Source organism: Caloenas nicobarica, chromosome 16 (genome assembly GCF_036013445.1).
Source record: "Caloenas nicobarica isolate bCalNic1 chromosome 16, bCalNic1.hap1, whole genome shotgun sequence".
In the NCBI taxonomy this organism is placed as follows: Eukaryota; Metazoa; Chordata; class Aves; order Columbiformes; family Columbidae; genus Caloenas; species Caloenas nicobarica.
The window spans coordinates 6599227-6614840 of NC_088260.1; the positions used below are offsets into that span (position 1 = coordinate 6599227).

Sequence of the window (15614 nt, forward strand, 5' to 3'; positions counted from 1 at the left end):
AGAGGAGGATGACGCCCGAGGAAAGACGGGCAGCGCCCGAGGGGAAAAGTACTCCATGAAAGTGAATTGCTCTTTGACTGACTGCAATTACCGCTGTTAATTATTTACCGCTCTGGTGAACCCCGCTGCACGCCGCTCGCACACCTGCCTCTTGGCACGTACCCCCCGGGAGCGCCCGTGAGCCCCCGCTGACCCCCCGCCCCGCAGGCACGGAGGAGACAGGACCCCTACATGGTCCAACGGCTCCCGGGGCGTCCCGAGTCCCCCCAGATGCGAGCGGCCCCGCGGGCTGGAGCAGCCTCCTGCCACCCCCTTTCCCGTGCTGTCAGCGGGGTCTCACTTGTCCCCGCCACAGCCCCAGCGTGGGGGGGATCCTGCCTGAGCGCAGCTCCCCTGGAAAACCATCCTCCAGCACGTCCCACCGACTCCCAGCCCCAGGCTGGAGCAGAACGGAACAGCAGAGCCGCCGCAGAGCGTCCCACGGCTGCGCTCCTGCACCACGGACTCCCCAGCAGCTCTAGCCTTCTGATTTCTTTTTAATTTGCCTCACAAGGTAGAGTACATCCAGGGAATGTGCAATGTACAAGGAAAGTGCTGAGCAGGGAAGGCGGGGGTGCCCCACGGGGCCGGGACTCGGCGCTAGCAGGTGGCACGCTCAGTCGGAGGGCACATCGGGGGTGACGAAGGTGCCCTTCTGGTCCCACTGCATGTCCCGGATGCGGCGGATGGACTGGATCTGGGGCTGGAAAGCAGACCACTCGTTCCAGTGTCGGAAGTCTCCGGTCTCAAAGAGGTACTGGTAGCCTCTGTAGCCAGGGTACTGATACCCAACCCAGCTGCGGGAAAGCAAACAGAGGGCACCTGAGCGGCGTCGGTAGCGACAGGCAGCAGTGACATGGCTGTCACACTCTTGGGAAGCTGACAGAGCCCCCCTGCCTCCCATGCACTGGGTGCGACCCCCCGGGTGATGGGTTAGAGCCCCAAAACCAGCCGTGCGGCACTTTCTGGCTGCTCAAGAGCCCCGTGTGGGGTCAGGATCAGCAGGCAGCGAGCCAGGGTGTAGGGGGGGACGGGGAGCCTGACAGGAGGCAGCTGCCACTGTGACCTGGCTTACGTTCCACTGGGCACCTGCACGCTGCCCACACGGTCACAGAAGCCGTAAGCCCAGAGGCTGGGCACGTCGTCCTCTTGGATTTCCATCTTGTTGCCCTTGAAGTCAGCAGACTCATACAGGGAGATCTTGTGGTCCTCAGCCTCCTGGGGATGACAGGGGGAAGGTGCTGGGTCGTGTGGCCAAAGCCCTGGAGCTTGCTGCAGCGAGGCATTGAGCAGCAGGATCTGGCCCTGGCCAGACCCTGCTGGGGGCTTTCTGCTGCTGGACCACTCACCATTTTGATGGGACGCATGGACATGAAGCAGTCGCTCCGGTAGCTGCTGGACCAGGTGTCCCAGCGAGGGTACTCGCCTTTGTCCAGGATGAACATCTCCCCACGCATGTTAGCCTGCTCATAGGCCACCCAGCTGGGGAGAGGGACAGGACAGCAGGTCAGATGCCACCCAGCTCCTCTCCCGCTCAGCCAGCCTGCGGGGTGCCGGAGCTGGGCTCCCAGCACCCATAAAGGCTGCGGGTGTCAGGACTGGCCCCGCCATCCCGCTCCCACCTTTCCCCCAGCCTGGGCACTGTGGCATGTGCAGAGCCAGCAGTTGCAGCAGAGCACGGACCCGTCAGGCTCTAAGCTCAGTGCTCGCTGGTGCGTGTGTCTAAGGCCGGCAGCACACACCAGTGTGTTCCCAGTGCTCCCCTTCCTTGTCCTGAGGAGCCGGGGACCCCCAGGCAGCTGGTAAGCCCCACACACTGCACACTGGAGCCTCGTCCTTGCATTATCTCAGGACTTTGCCTGTTGTCCCTCTTGCACCACCAAGCCCGGGCCAGGGCTCGCTGATGCTGGCACGCTTGCACGCTTCACTGTGCCAGCTGCAGCCAGCTCTGGCATTCAGCCCGTTCCCAGGGTGCGGGCCCTCAGGGCTTGTTCGGCTGCAATGTCACCTCTTTAGCAATGCCACGAGGTGCTGCTGTGCTGTGAATGTCATGGGCTTGGCGCTCCAAAAGCCCTCGGCACTGGAACAGCCCTGCATTTACTGCTTCATGTTTCCCTGCAAAACTATTTCTGCAGATGCCAACAGATATTTTCCTAATGGCAGGAGATGTGTTTGAGCACCACAGGCAGTACAACCTTACACTGACTTCTAAGGCTCAGATTGGTTGATTTTGCTGTTGCCTTTCTCTAAGTAAATTTTTGGGCACAGAGTCTCACCAATGACTCTCAAGAAGACTCTGAGGACCCCGGTGGCAGGTAAGGACTCTGTTCTCCAAGTTTCACCCTTTCTGTATCTAGTGTAGCTTCCCCGTGTCACGTCTGATCTCCTTGAGGGCTGTTCCATCCCCCTTTCATTTCAATAAAAGTTGGATACTGTGCATTCCTAATTAAAATGTTGTCATCAGTGCTACATGGTGTCATTCAAGGTGACCACAGGTCACCTTGTCCAGTCCCTCGGGGCTGCTGTCATGGCAAGCCGTGTCCTGTGCATCCTCCCCGCAGCACTGCCAGCCCCCCCTGGCTGTCTCGTCCTGAGCACGGCGTGTCCAGCCAGGCATGACTGCGGTGAGATGCGCTTTCAACACAAACATCATCTGCCTGTTCGTTATCTAGTTTGGCAATCAGTTTTGTCTCTGCCTGTGTCAACTCTTCCCATGGCTTTTGGACGTCTGCAGCCCCTTTATGGCTGCTCAGCTGCCCAGTGCAGGCAGGAGTGCAGGGCTGCCTGCCCTCCCCTGCTCACTCCAGTCTCATCCCACCGTGTCCCTGGCCACCAACCTGGTCCAAGGCACCCACCTCCTTTCACGTAGTGTCTCTAAAATCTGCAGGTCTCTTGCATGCCACAGGCAGGTTCAGGTGGCAGATCTGATGGTCACCTTCCCTCCATGTTTGACTCTGCCCCCAGTGCCCTTTGCTGTACAAGTGGCCCCAGCAGCCTCCCTGCCACCCAGGGCCACCCTGCCCTCCTCGAAGGAGACCCAGGGTCCCCAGCTCTGCTCCTGCGCTCGCCCTGCTCTTCTCTCTGCCCATGCTGCAGGGAAATGTCCCTGCACATCACAGTGTGCCCAGGGCTGCTCCTAAGGACCACGTCCCCACCTCCCCGGGACACAGTCCCTGCTGTCACTGGGGTCACTTACGGTCCAGAGGTGACAATGACACTGCGCACCCGGTCGAAGCCGCGGTCCGCCAGGTTTGGGCACTCGGTGGTGAACTCCATCTGCCTGCCTTGGAAGTTCTCCTGCTCGAAGACAATGATCTGGGGGCAGAGGGAAAGGTGGGATGGGGACAGGCACGCTCTGGAAGGGCACAACAGTGCTGCATGTCCCTGCACAGACCCTGCACACAGGAACCCACCGCCCCACACATCCCCTTCGGTTCTCCAAGGCTTCCTGCAGCTTTTCAGGTCTGGTGCCCGGGCAAACAGAGCTGGGCTCTGTGCAGGAGCAGCCCCATCCCGACATGGACTGAGCACAGGAGGGTTCCCCCCGACAGCCATCCCTGCTCTCCAATGGCCTCATCCTGCCCCCAGTTCTGCTGCTGCAAAGCCACATCTCCCTGTGCCGGTTCCCACACAGGGCCCCAGCTGGGCTGGGAAGGAGCTGCTGTTCCAGGAGCTGCATCCACACCATGGCCTTGGGTGCCTGGCACATGCAGAAGTGTCTCTGGATTCCTCACATCGCTCACTCCTTGTCCCCAGCCCTGGTGCAGCACCTTGGTGGCATGCTGCCTTGGGTGGCCCTGTCACCCACAGACTCCTCCTCCACCCCCCCAGCACTACAGGGTCCCCACCTGTGGAGAGCGACTGGAAGAAGCGGGTGGCAGCACCCGACACCACGACCCAGGAGAGAGCAGCAGAGCCTGCAGTCCCCAATAAGCCGTCCCGGCCAGGGGGCATCAGAGCATCCTTCCCTCCTGCAGCAGCCCCGCAGGGGCCCCTCCGAATCCTGCAGCTGCAGAGCTGCTGCCCAGGAGGGACACAGCGGGGAGGCATGGCATCATCTGCACTCCCCTCCTGCTCTCAGAGGGTCCTTCCCCCTGGGACACCTGCAAATGCCTCCTGCCAACTGCCCCAAAGATGCTGCTGCTGTCCCTCACCCCCCAACCATGTCTCTGCCCGTGGGGAGCAGCAGCACTTACCCTGAAGGCTTCTGCATAGGGTTCCTCACCCTTGCTGTTTGCGATGGGAGCAGGGTCGAGGGATGGGGCTGCTGCTGGGGCCGCCTTCTCCTTCTCCTCCGCAGCCTGGCCGGGAGCAGCGGGTTTTGTGGTCTCAGACATTGTGGTGTTGGGCTCAAGTCTGGGACAGGGCACCAGGCAGAGATGGCAGCAGCAGGTTAGAGGGGAGGCATGGACATGGGCACCCACCACCCACCCCAGCCCTCACCCTGCACCGGGGATAGTTGCACTGGGATGGGCAGCTGGGGCCAGGAGAGAAGCTGTGGAAAGGTTCTCCAGGCAGGTACAGGCAGGGCTCCTGCCTTCCCCGGGAGGATGCAGGAGCTCCCGGGTCTCCACATGCTCCCTCTCTGATCAGGAGAGCCCTGAGCATGGTCCCACCACTGCTGGAGTGCTCAGGACAGCCCCGTGCCTCCGTGCCCAGCCAGCCTGGAGTCTGATGCTGCACGGGTGCTGGTGCTGTCCTGCAAGGGATGTGCCCGGGAGCCTGGCTAGAAACCGGGACAGCCCTGGTTTGCATGTGCCCTCCAGCAGGCACCTTGCTGGTGGCCCCGCAGGCAGGTGTCACCAGTGGCTGCTGGTGGGATGCTGAGCACCGTGGTGCCCCCAGACACGGTGACCACAGCGGTGGCCATGGCTGAGACCCTGCATTCCCTCTCCCCACCTCGGGCCCGGCTGCAGCCCAGTGCCCGGGGACTTTGTCCTCTTACCTGGGCAGCTGCTGCTTCTTGTTGGAGTGAGCGGGCTTGTGTTTCGGGGCGCAGTGAGGCCCCCACTTTATAGCCTGGCAAAGGCAGACCCCCGGCCGGGCGCACAAAGGAACTGCCAGCTCATCAGTGTCTGCGTGGCCGCCCAGTCATCACATCCTGCAAAGCTCTGGGCGAGCTGGAAGCCTCTCCCCGGCCCCGTGCCCAGCCGCTGAACCCAGCACTTTCCTTTGTGCCTGTGGCACAACAGAAGACCTGACCGTGCCACTTTGCAGCGTGCAGCAACACCCGCGGCCCCACGTGCGGCCATCTCAACAGGGCATATATAGCCCTTGCACGGCTGGTGCCGACATGCTGGCCTGCCCTGCCCACCCCCGGCACCCGCACTGGCTGCAGCACCAGCCCCACCGCAGCGCCGAGGCTGCACCAGCCCCATGGCTGCATCCTGCCTGGCCCCAGTGCTGCCCTGTGCTCATTTCTCCCATCTAAACACTAAATCTCTCACTTTAAACATTGCTCCATACCTGCAAACACCTGAGCACGCTGCCCTGAAGATGCCAGGGTGCAAGACTTAAGTGTTTTGAAATGCTTTGAAGGGTTGGGGTTTTGTTTCCAAATGATGTGTCATCAAAGCTGACACTGTCCAAAATATCTCAGTTCCTGAAAATGCTGCTCTCTGTGGATGTCCCTGCTCACTGCATGCACTGGCATGGCCATTAGCTCATTTTTAGCCCTTTTAATCTGTGCTATGCTCATTCTATACCATCCCTACCTTCTCCATCACCAAATCCCACACGGGGTTTCAGTCCACCAGTGCTGTCCCTCGCTGACAGAAGGCAGGGGGACACAGGGTGGCTGGTGGGGACACACTGCCTACCGGCCCCCGCAATGGCTCAGCCGGGGGTGCTGCATCTCCTGCACCCCACGGCCGCTCTGCACACTAGGAGGCACTGGATGTTCTCTTCTCCTGACTCCCTCCAAGCCTCTGATGAGCTGCTCTCCATATTTGCCTGCTGTGATCCTGCCCATTGTGTAAATACCCACACACTTGTTTCCTCCCAGCCCTTTCCAGTCCTCCCAGCCTCCCGCAGCATCCAGCACCAGCACTCCTGGGCTGGCTCCTCGCCACTGGCAGCAGCAAATCATCCAAGGCTATGCACTCAGAAAACTCATTTTTGCCATCATCTTCCATTCCCCTCAGGTGTGAAGTGTTAACCAGCAGTGGTGGGATCCAGCTGCACCCTCTGGGCTATTGGCCGAAAGCCTGAACAAAAAGCATTTATTGATCCCTCCTCCTTCTCCTGCAGTTTTACAGGGGGCTGTACCGTGCCTGTGGGCTTGGCCAGTTGTGTGGGCTGCTGCCCTTCCCCTGGGCACTCTGGTCTCCCACCTTGGCGCTGGGTAGCTTTTTGTGGTTCATGGCTTTCAATTTGCACTCATTTTCAAGTTTGTTAGACAGATGTCTATTTTAAGCTGCATTCTTTTCTGCTTGGAAGCAGGGTGGGTTTTTAACGGCTCTGCCTTGCCCATGGCATTAATCAGCAGGTCTCACCCACCCCCAGCACATGCTGCCCTGCTCCTGTCTCTGCTTTCCCTCCCAGCTCCTTTGGACTTGGGCACTGGAAAACTGCTTGGGTGGACTCTGCTCCTGACAGCTGCTCTGCGCTGCTTTGGCCATTACTCTGAGGACTTGGCAGCCCAGGGATTTTCCCTGAGATGGTGCTGCAGAGAGGCTGACAGCAGGGATCTGTCCTTGGCGGCTCCTGAGCCCCCAGACACAAAATCTCTGCCCTCTCCATTGAGCAGCCCTGCTGCTGGCCGCACCGTCCCACCCCAGCATGGAGGGACATGTGAAGCGCACAGCTCAAACACAGCAAAGAGCTGTCAACATGCCCCCGGTGCAGATGGCCAGAGTTGACCCAGCTTGGCCCCCATGGTGCCCACAGCTACTGGGGCTGTGGCTGCAGGGAGGAGGATGCTCCAGCTCAGCAACCCGTGGTTTCCTGGCAAACGCTGTCCCAGAACACAGCACTACCTGGGAACGCAGGTGTTCCCCCAGCCCAACAGCGTCCTTTGGCTGCTGCCCCACTGCTCCCCGTTCCAAGGGGCAGGTTGTGCAGGTGTCTCTGCCAAGTGTTTGGCGCTTTGTGGCCTGTGTGCTTGCAGCACAACCCCAGGACAATTTGTAGAGGGGTCACCGTGAGCAGAGCTTGAAGGTATTAGGTACCCAAATTGTGGATGCAGAGGGCTCTTTCCAGGTCCCTGTGCACAGGGGCAGGAGACTGCTGCCACACTCCTGAAGTCCTGACCTGCATCTTCAGTCCCTCTAATGCCTTTGTAGACCCCTTGCTTTCCTGTGCCTCTGGTCCCTGCTGGTTCTGATGCTCCATGGTTGCTGTGTGCTCAACCTGCAGAACAGCTGCCCTGGCTTTCAGGGAGAGCTCCTCTGCCCTAGCAGGGAGAGCAAGCGCTGCCACAAGCAGAGATGCATCTTTCCTCCTACTTCCTAGAAAAGCAGGTGAGAAAACCTCCCCACGGCCCCAGGCGAGGTGCAGGGCAGGCAGTGCTGCCTGCAGGCAGGAGGAGCTGCTGGTGCTGGAGACACGGTGCCAGGTCAGCTGCACACCGGGGCAGGATGGGCGGCAGGAGCATTGATTGGGACCCTGGGGGCGATACCCCAGCTGCGGGGCCGGGGGTCAGAGCCCGCCCCCGGTGGGCCGGGGGAGCGGGAGCCGTGTCCCGGCTCATCAGCTTCTCTGCAGTGTCGCCTTTGTTCTGCCCGGTCCCTCCTCCCCGCCATGTGCTGAGTTAGGGGTTTCAGTAATGCTCTCCTGGGCTCTGTCTCTATCTGGAGGCTATAAAAACCCAGCTGGAGGGCTGCCGGACATGTCACCTCTGCGGGTGCCAGCACCTCACCCCAGGTAAGCACAGGAGCCTGATGGCAGCTGCCCCTGTCCCGCACAGCTGGATCCTAGGGGCAGAGTTGCCGCGGGGACGTGTGGAGGAGGATCTGAGGCTGCTGGCATGGCATGGCCGGGGGCTGTGAGGCAGGGTGCTGCTGCTCAGCGTGGGCATGTGGCCACCTCTGCAGCACTCCTGGCTCAGCATTGGCCCTACCCGCATGCGGTGAGCGTGCCTGGGGACCGGCACAGGACTGCCTGTGGGAGGAGGAGTGTCCCCGGGCACAGGCAGCCCCGTGCATGGGCAGGCAGCATGCTCACCCTGCTGCTATGCTGTGCTGGGCTGGGCTGTGCTGCCAGATGAGCTGCCGCGGCCGTGACTGCCCTGTCAGACATCTGCTCGTACAGCAGCCCCGGCTGGGCTGGCAGAGCCCCGGCCCGTGCTCTGCACCTGCTCTGGCTGCCCCATCACTGCCTCCCACGCCGCCAGCCAAAGAACATGCACAAGCTCCCGAGGGTGGTTTTGTCCAGACAGAGGTTGGAGCGAGTCCCGCAGAGCAGAGCAGGTGGCTGCAGGCTCCTGCCTCCACCTGCCTGCGCTGCCCATGCAACACGTGGCCTGAAGCCACATCCCAGGACATGGGGGTCCCAGGGAAGGGCCAAGCCCCCAGCACAGGGCCCGTGGGTCAGGCCAGGCTCATGGAGGCCAGCAATGCACCAGCCCTGGGGCAGGCTTTAACGGTCCCATGTGCCCTGGCAGAGCCACCATGACCCACCGCTGCAGGAGATCCTCCGGTCTCTGGAAGGTATGGGAGCCAGGAGAGGACCGGTGACACAGCCTGAGCCCCGTGAACATCTGCTTGGGGCCTCTGCACCCATGGAGCCCCCTGACTCCCTCCATCCTCCCCAGATCGTGGTGTGGGATGAGCCTTTCTTCCAGGGCAAGAAGCACGAGTTCACCACTGACTGCTACAGCACTGCAGAGCACGGCTTCAGCACCGTCCGCTCCTGCAAGATCGAGAGTGGGGCGTGAGTGGGGGTCACGGGGCACTGACACCCCAGGGTGCTCCAGCACCCCACAGATGGAGGGGAGTTGGAGGATGGAGCTCTCCAGTGCCTTTTGCCACCTGAATCACAGGGCTGTCTCCTCTGGAGAATGGCCCCGTCCCTGCCGGGTGCAGTGGGCACAGCCTGGGGTTTAAGCGGGGTGGTGGGTGCTGCGGGGGTCTCACCCCCCTCGCCCCCGGCAGGTGGGCAGGCTTCGAGCACTGTGGCTTCCAGGGGCAGCAGTTCGTGCTGGAGCGCGGTGAGTACCCGTGCTGGGAAGCGTGGAGCGGCAGCAACGCCTACCACGTGGAGAGAATGTGCTCCTTCCGCCCCATTGCCTGTGCCGTGAGTGCCCCCCAGGCTCCCCGCTGCGGGGCTGGCCCCCAGAACCCACCGCTAGGCTGGTCCCCGGAGCTCACCGCCAGCTGGGGGACCGGGCAGGACAGCCGTGCTGACACCATGCCCCTCTCGGCGGCAGGACCATGGGCGCAGCAGGCTGATGCTCTTTGAGCAGGAGAACTTCCAGGGCAGGCGGGGGGAGCTGAGCGATGACTGCCCCTCACTGCCAGCCCTGGGCTGGGGCAGCAGCGCCGTGGGCTCCTTCCTCATCCTCTCTGGCGCGTGAGTATCGCAGGGGCTTGCATCCTGCTGGCACCCACCACCAGGGTCATGCATCACTGCTGAGGATGCTTTGACAGCTGCCAGCACCCTGCCTGCTGCCAGGGTGCTTCATGGTGCTGCCAGCCCTGAGCCACCACCGCTGCTTTCTGCTCTGTCGCAGGTGGGTCTGCTCGCAGTACCCAGGGTATCGGGGCTTCCAATACCTACTGGAGAGCGACAGCCATGCAGGAGAGTACAAGCACGTGCGGGAGTGGGGCTCTCACGCGCAGACGGGGCAGGTCCAGTCCATCCGCAGGGTCCAGCAGTGACTGCCAGTGCCGGAGCCGTGGTGCCACCAGAGCCACCGTGCTGCTGGTCATACACCCTGGGCACCATCTCTCCGGCGCAGCGGTGGGGACAAAGCTCAATAAAGGCTCAGTTGTCCAAGGCTGCACGCTGGCAGTTGAGGGGGCGCCGTGGGGGTGTGTGGCTGGGAGCGATGCCGTGCTTGAGGGCAGAGTGGGGATTCTGCAAGGTAAGGATGGGCAGAGCGGGCAGCCCTCTGCCCTCAGCAGAGCAGAGGGCCAGGCCAACCCTGTGCTGGCCCTGGAGCACTGAGGTGGCGCCAAGGTGGCACCGTGGGCTTGTGGCTCTGCATTGTTCCCAGCAGCGCAGTGGCCACATGCTGGTTCTGCTCATTCCTGCCTGGCCCTGGGCTGTTGCTGCAGGTAACGTGGGGCAGCAAAAAGCTGTCAGGGGCTGCTGATAAACCACCTTCTCCAGCTCACAAGAAAGTGGCAGTTAACTGAAGCCGACAGGGAAAGGCTGGTCTGGAAAAATTTCTTATTTCGTAAGAGCTCTGGAGAAAAGGTCTGATGTGATGCAAATGTCCGATTCCTGACATTTGCAGCAGAAGGACCACCATGGGAGACAATGCTGCCCAGGAAGGGCTTCTGTCTGCAGGAAATTGTAATTTAAAATGTAGAATAGAAGAAGAAACAACAAATTTTGGGATGGGCTGAGTAAAACCCTCCTGCCACCCTAGGACAAACACAGCTGGAGCCACCAGGCAGTGAGACCTGGAGGAGGGACCACAGTTTGGTGAGGGCCAGCACAGAGCCAGCATGGTGGGCAGCTGGCGGTGGGGCTGGTGGGTCCCTGTGGACATGGCAGGGACATGGACAATAATGCCAGAGCCCAGCAGCTGCCAAGTGCAGCAGAGGGGCTGCCTGAGCCCTCCGGCCCCCAGGGTGTGGGTTTGTGCCCAGTCCCCCCTTGTGCTGGTACCACCGACACCAACATGTCCCCAGGCTGGGCTGGTCTCTCTGCTGTCCCTTCCTCCCCACCACGCATGACGCCACGTCCTCAAGTGTTTTCACCCAGCCTCCCCTGCCTCGTGTCCGCTACCCTACATCCCATCTGCCACCCCCACGTGTATGGGGTGTCCACGCCACCCCAAATGGTTGCGGGGAGCCCTTGTCACCATGACAGGCCAGTGGCATGGGGGGAGACACACTGGCCTTTGCAGCAGGGCCGTGGCCAGCGGATGCTCTGGGGTCTGTCGCAGCACAGAGCGGTGGGGCGCGGGAGCGGGGATGACGACTCGTCCGCATTTTCTGTATTAAAATTTAATGGGGGTTGCAGCATCCTCCTGCGCCGAAGGTAGGGCCGGGCGGGCCCGGGGGGGCTGCGGGAGGAGGAGTTTGCACGGCGAGTCCTTCCTTAGGGATGCGCTCTGGAAAGCTCCAGCACAAAGGAGCTGCACGGCGGGCAGGAGCCAGTGGAGCCGGCTGTCCCCGGCCGTCCCCGGCGGTCCCCAGCTCGGCTCTCCCCCGGACAGCAGGTAAACCCGCGCTTACCTTCTCTGCTATTTTGCCGGGTGGAGATGTGGCTCCTCTCCAGGGGGGTCTAGGGAAGCAGGGGCGTCAGGCGGAGCCCCGGGGGCCGCCCCCTGCCCGGCCCGGAGCAGGGAGAGCTGCGGCTCCCCCGGGACGCGGCTGCACCCCGGGACACGGCTGCTGCCTCCCCGGGACACGGCTGCACCTCGGGACGTGGCTGCTGCCCCCCCGAAAACGGCTGCACCCCGGGAACCGCTCCCCAGGGGCTGCGGGGCCAGCAGGGTTGCGACTCGGGCCGCTCAGTCTCCCAGAAAAATGCCCCCCGGCAATATATCCTTATTCCCTGGTTATATATAACTCCCCCGCGAATCCACACGCAATGCAGGAGCCACCAACGTCCCCCAAAGGGTGCCAGGCTGGGGACAGCCTGGGCCCCCTCCCTCGGTCAGGGGCAGGAGCAGCAGTGTGTTCCCAGCCTGGCGGGGCGATGCCCGGTCCGGGCAGCAGCACCCAGGCAGCCGAGCTCCCGCCGGCACCGTCTGCAGCCCCTGTACCAAAATTAATATTAACCGATGCACCACTTGTTTGCTGTTTTTTTTTTTTTCAGAAACCTCATCAAGAATAGGGCTCAAGACAGGTAAATGGATTCTTTCCTGATTTTCAGTGGTCCTGGGAGGAAATGTAGCCAAAATGCTCGTTTATTTCTTTGTCTTGAAACCACCATTTTCTCCTAAACCTGGTGATCTCAGGTGGGGGGTTAGTGGAGAGGCTGGGGCCAGCACCCCCCAGGGCATGTCAGCACAGCCCTTCCCCTGCAAAGGGTTAATCTGACAGATGCCGCCCGGGCTCCTTTTGGGGGAGCCATTTTCTCTCCCTCATTGTCTCACTGCCTTTTGTGTGTGCAACTACATCCTGCCCCGGGGAGCCAGGAGGAGCCCAGAAATAATCAGATTTTCAGCCTCTTCAGAGCTTGCAGGGAGCTTTTCTCCACCACCACCACCCCTCGACCCCGAGCTGCAGACAAAGGCAGCGATGGCACGGCTGCGGCAGCGCCAGCGCTCGGGCTGTGCCGGTGACGGTCAGTGCTGGCAGGACTTGTGCTCCCCTCCAGCCTCCTCTTTGTTTGAGGGCGTTTTTAGACTCCTTTTAACCCAAATGCTGCACTTAGGTGCTCAGCCCTGGGGCACTGTATGTGCCACCAACCCGATGTGGCAAGAGGCAGCTCGAGCTCCCAGCAGACAATCACCACTCACCATACACAAGGTGAGCATTTCTTCCTTAAGTGCTGCCCACACAGAATTGGTTTTCTCCCTGCCATCTCCTGGGATGTGCTTCACTGCTGCGCGAGAGAGGCCATCCTGTGGCGCCCACCCCGTGCAGACACGTCCCGGCCGCCCCCAACAGGCACCTCCCGCTCGGATCCAGGCAGGGAATCCATTTGCCAGATGCTCGATGGCATTTTGGGTGCCTGCCGCTGCTCCCTGCCGAGCCTGAGCACGGCTCCCGCTGCCTGGCCCCACGGCAGCTGGTTTGCAAATGCCGCCTGGCCGTGCTGTCCCCGCAAGAGGGACTGTCGTGCAGGCAGTGCCTGCAGCCTGCGGTGACATTGAACCGTGGGAAGCGGCGGCGGCTCCGCAGCTGAATTGCAGAGCCATCACAGCCCAGCTCCCTGTGACCTGCTGCCGCTGCGGCTCCTCCACGCAGGCAGGGCAGGAGGAGGGCAGAGCAGGAGGGATGCAGGGCAGGAGGGATGCAGGCAGCGCGGGCTGCACTCCTGCCTGCCCTGCGCAGCCTTCCTGCCAGATTCCCAGTGGCACAGTGCATCCCCACCAGCTGGGCTCTGCCCGGGGCCGGCGGCACGGCATTGCTCTCCCTTGCTGCGTTGGTTGCTTTCTTTTGCAGCTGCTAATGACTGACCTGAGGTCTGTTCACACACAGTCCCCTGCACGGCCTCCGCGGCGGAGCAGCCAGACAGGACAGGGGGACGTTGCACGGCACTTGCATAGCCGGTGACCACAGGTAGGACTCCCAGGGAGGGGGACGCAGACGGTGCCAGCCCCATGCTCTCCCAACCCCTCGCAAACTGGGAGGGCTCTGGGCAGACAGGAACCAGCCTTAGTCCCCAGAGTCCTATCCCCTTTGGGCACTCCCCGGGCTCTGGCTGGGTCCGTGGGGTCACATTGTCCCCAGGGCTACCTGCACAAGAGGATGCGTCCCCCACATGTGCCTAGTGGTGGGGAGGGGGCAGCCGCCACCCTGCCCAAGGTCTCACAGCATCTCTGCTCCCCAGTGCCACCAGCCCCAGCTCCTGCCCAGCCAGACCGGCTGTGCCTGGAGGGAAGCCAGGGCTCAGGGACCCACCATCGCTGCCTGCACACAGATGCCAGAGTCGGGCCGGCCCCAGCAGAACATCCTGGTGCCGCCTGCCATGGGACAGAGCCACAAGTCTGGCTGCTGTAGGGGACGCAGCCGAAGAGACAGCGGCGGTGACACCTGAGGACAGGGATCTGCGTGTGTGCAGGGTTTTCCTGCAAGGTGCTGGAGTTCCCTTCCCTCCTGCTGCTCCATCCCAGCCAGACCCAGTGCGTGGGTCTCCCCACGCGCAATGGGCAGGATGAGACCCATCCCCCTTGAATGCCATGTGGGAGAAGGGGAAGGGGACAGGAGCAGAGCTGTGCCAGCTCCTCAAGGAGACATAACAGCGAGAGACCGAATGGACTCTGGTTGTCCCCACTGACCCTGCTGATCCCTCTGTCTGTCAGGAAAGCCCCAGTGCTTTCTGCTCTGCTTTGAGAAATCACCTGGTTTGTGGAGCAGCCTGAGGCACAGGGAGCGACAGGGGCAGCGTATCCTCCTCTCGAGGTGCCTGTGCCGCGGCTTCTGCGGGGCCATGCGGGGCTGACAGTGGCAGCTGTCACCGTTGTCCCACCGAGCAGCCCATTCCTGTGTCCCCTGAGCAGGCGGGAGGGCTGGTTGTGCAGCGGGCTGGGGGCTGAGGGCAGACACAGCTCATGGCAAGCTTTGTGGTGGGTGTTAGAGGTCCTTGAAGGCTAAAATGGAGAAGCATCCTCATGGGGGCCAGGGGGACCTAGTGCTGCAGGAGGACGTGACCCAGAGTAACAGTGGGTGCCCTGGGTGCCCCTTCCCAGCCCCATTTCTCAGGGCACGGTGCAGAGCTACTGCTCCTGCCACCCCTCGGCAACAGCCCTGCTCTCCTGCCTGCTCCTGCAAGAGCTTCTGCTGGGGAGGGCTAAGCCATTGGGCATTTAATTCAGAAAGTAGGTTACATTACACAGGCTAAACCGTCCACTGACATCTTCCCAAACCTCAATCTAGTGGCAAAGCCCAAAAACCGATCCTGCTCTTGTGAGCTGCTGCTCCACCGGCGGGGGGGTGACCGGGGCGGGCTCTGCATGTTGCTGCTGTGCTCCCACATTAACCCACTAACCCGCCAGGACCCCAAGGGCTGCCAAAGCCCCTGGCAAACAGACTAACCCACTAACTGGCCCAGTGCATGCCCTACTAACCGGCCGTGCCTCGCCTGCACTAACTGTGGCAGCCAGCGCTGGCATTAAAAGGGAACGGAAAAGCTGGTAAGCACGTTGGTAATGCCGGGGGTTGCTGTGTTGGTGACAGGCTGCACAGGCAGGGCTGGGCAGCACCAGCCCCTGCCCACGCAGGCAGCCCCTGCTGGCACGGGGAGGGGGATTCTCCCCGCACGCCGTGCCCAGGTCTGCCTGTGAAGTCTGCTGCTGACTGGGAGCCTAAAATGGTTTTATCAGCAGAAGCTTTTCAGTTCCTTTTTAAGCCAGTAGATCTCTGTTACTAACACATTCCTGAACTGAATTAAACAAACTAACCGTCGCTGCTTCTCTCTTCATTTCTCTTCTAGTATCTATGTCCTCTAAGTCAGACTGATTGTGCCATGCTTCTGTTACTAACTGCCTGTACTAATCACTTCTGACTTGTTTCTCTATTGCTACTAACAAATACTCTTGCACTTTAACTCTCAGGTACTATTCACCATGACAAATGAACAGTGGCCTCCTCCTGGACTCTTGGTTGTTAACCTGCAGCAGCCCCATTTTCAGTGCTGCTGAGCATCTCTGCCTCGCATTCAGTGCGATGGAAAGGAAGATGATCAGGCTGCTTTGAAAATTTCCCTATTGGCCTTCTCTTTCCCAAGAAATTTCATGTGGTTAAATGAGGAAAAGAGGCTAAGATGTGGAAATCATTAATAACAACTGG

The 15614-nt window shown here is 61.3% G+C and overlaps 2 protein-coding genes across 2 annotated transcripts; one reads left to right on the forward strand and one right to left on the reverse strand.

Moving 5' to 3' along the window:
• Nucleotides 1-655: 655 nt before the first annotated feature.
• On the reverse strand, nt 656-4376 carry CRYBB1 (crystallin beta B1). The gene is made up of 5 exons (XM_065646230.1): nt 4236-4376; nt 3236-3354; nt 1389-1521; nt 1115-1257; nt 656-836 (listed from the first exon to the last, which is right to left on the reverse strand). Exons 1-5 carry the CDS (start codon nt 4374-4376, stop codon nt 656-658), a joined length of 717 nt encoding a protein of 238 aa, XP_065502302.1.
• A 4272-nt stretch (nt 4377-8648) lies between these two features.
• Nucleotides 8649-9857, forward strand: CRYBA4 (crystallin beta A4). The gene is made up of 5 exons (XM_065646648.1): nt 8649-8687; nt 8792-8910; nt 9132-9273; nt 9407-9549; nt 9710-9857. The coding sequence occupies exons 1-5, from the start codon at nt 8649-8651 to the stop codon at nt 9855-9857; spliced, it is 591 nt and encodes a 196-aa protein (XP_065502720.1).
• Nucleotides 9858-15614: the final 5757 nt, after the last annotated feature.

Excerpts from the sequence above, each read along its gene's own strand:
- CRYBB1 (XM_065646230.1), bottom strand. The coding sequence starts at position 4,376 with ATGTCTGAGACCACAAAACCCGCTGCTCCCGGCCAGGCTGCGGAGGAG. Across the intron at positions 1,522-3,235 it reads GTCATTGTCACCTCTGGACC|CTGGGTGGCCTATGAGCAGG; the intron begins GTAAGTGACCCC and ends CCCTCTCCCCAG. Across the intron at positions 1,258-1,388 it reads CCATGCGTCCCATCAAAATG|GAGGCTGAGGACCACAAGAT; the intron begins GTGAGTGGTCCA and ends TGTCATCCCCAG.
- CRYBA4 (XM_065646648.1), top strand. The coding sequence starts at position 8,649 with ATGACCCACCGCTGCAGGAGATCCTCCGGTCTCTGGAAG. Across the intron at positions 8,911-9,131 it reads TGCAAGATCGAGAGTGGGGC|GTGGGCAGGCTTCGAGCACT; the intron begins GTGAGTGGGGGT and ends CGCCCCCGGCAG. Across the intron at positions 9,550-9,709 it reads TTCCTCATCCTCTCTGGCGC|GTGGGTCTGCTCGCAGTACC; the intron begins GTGAGTATCGCA and ends GCTCTGTCGCAG.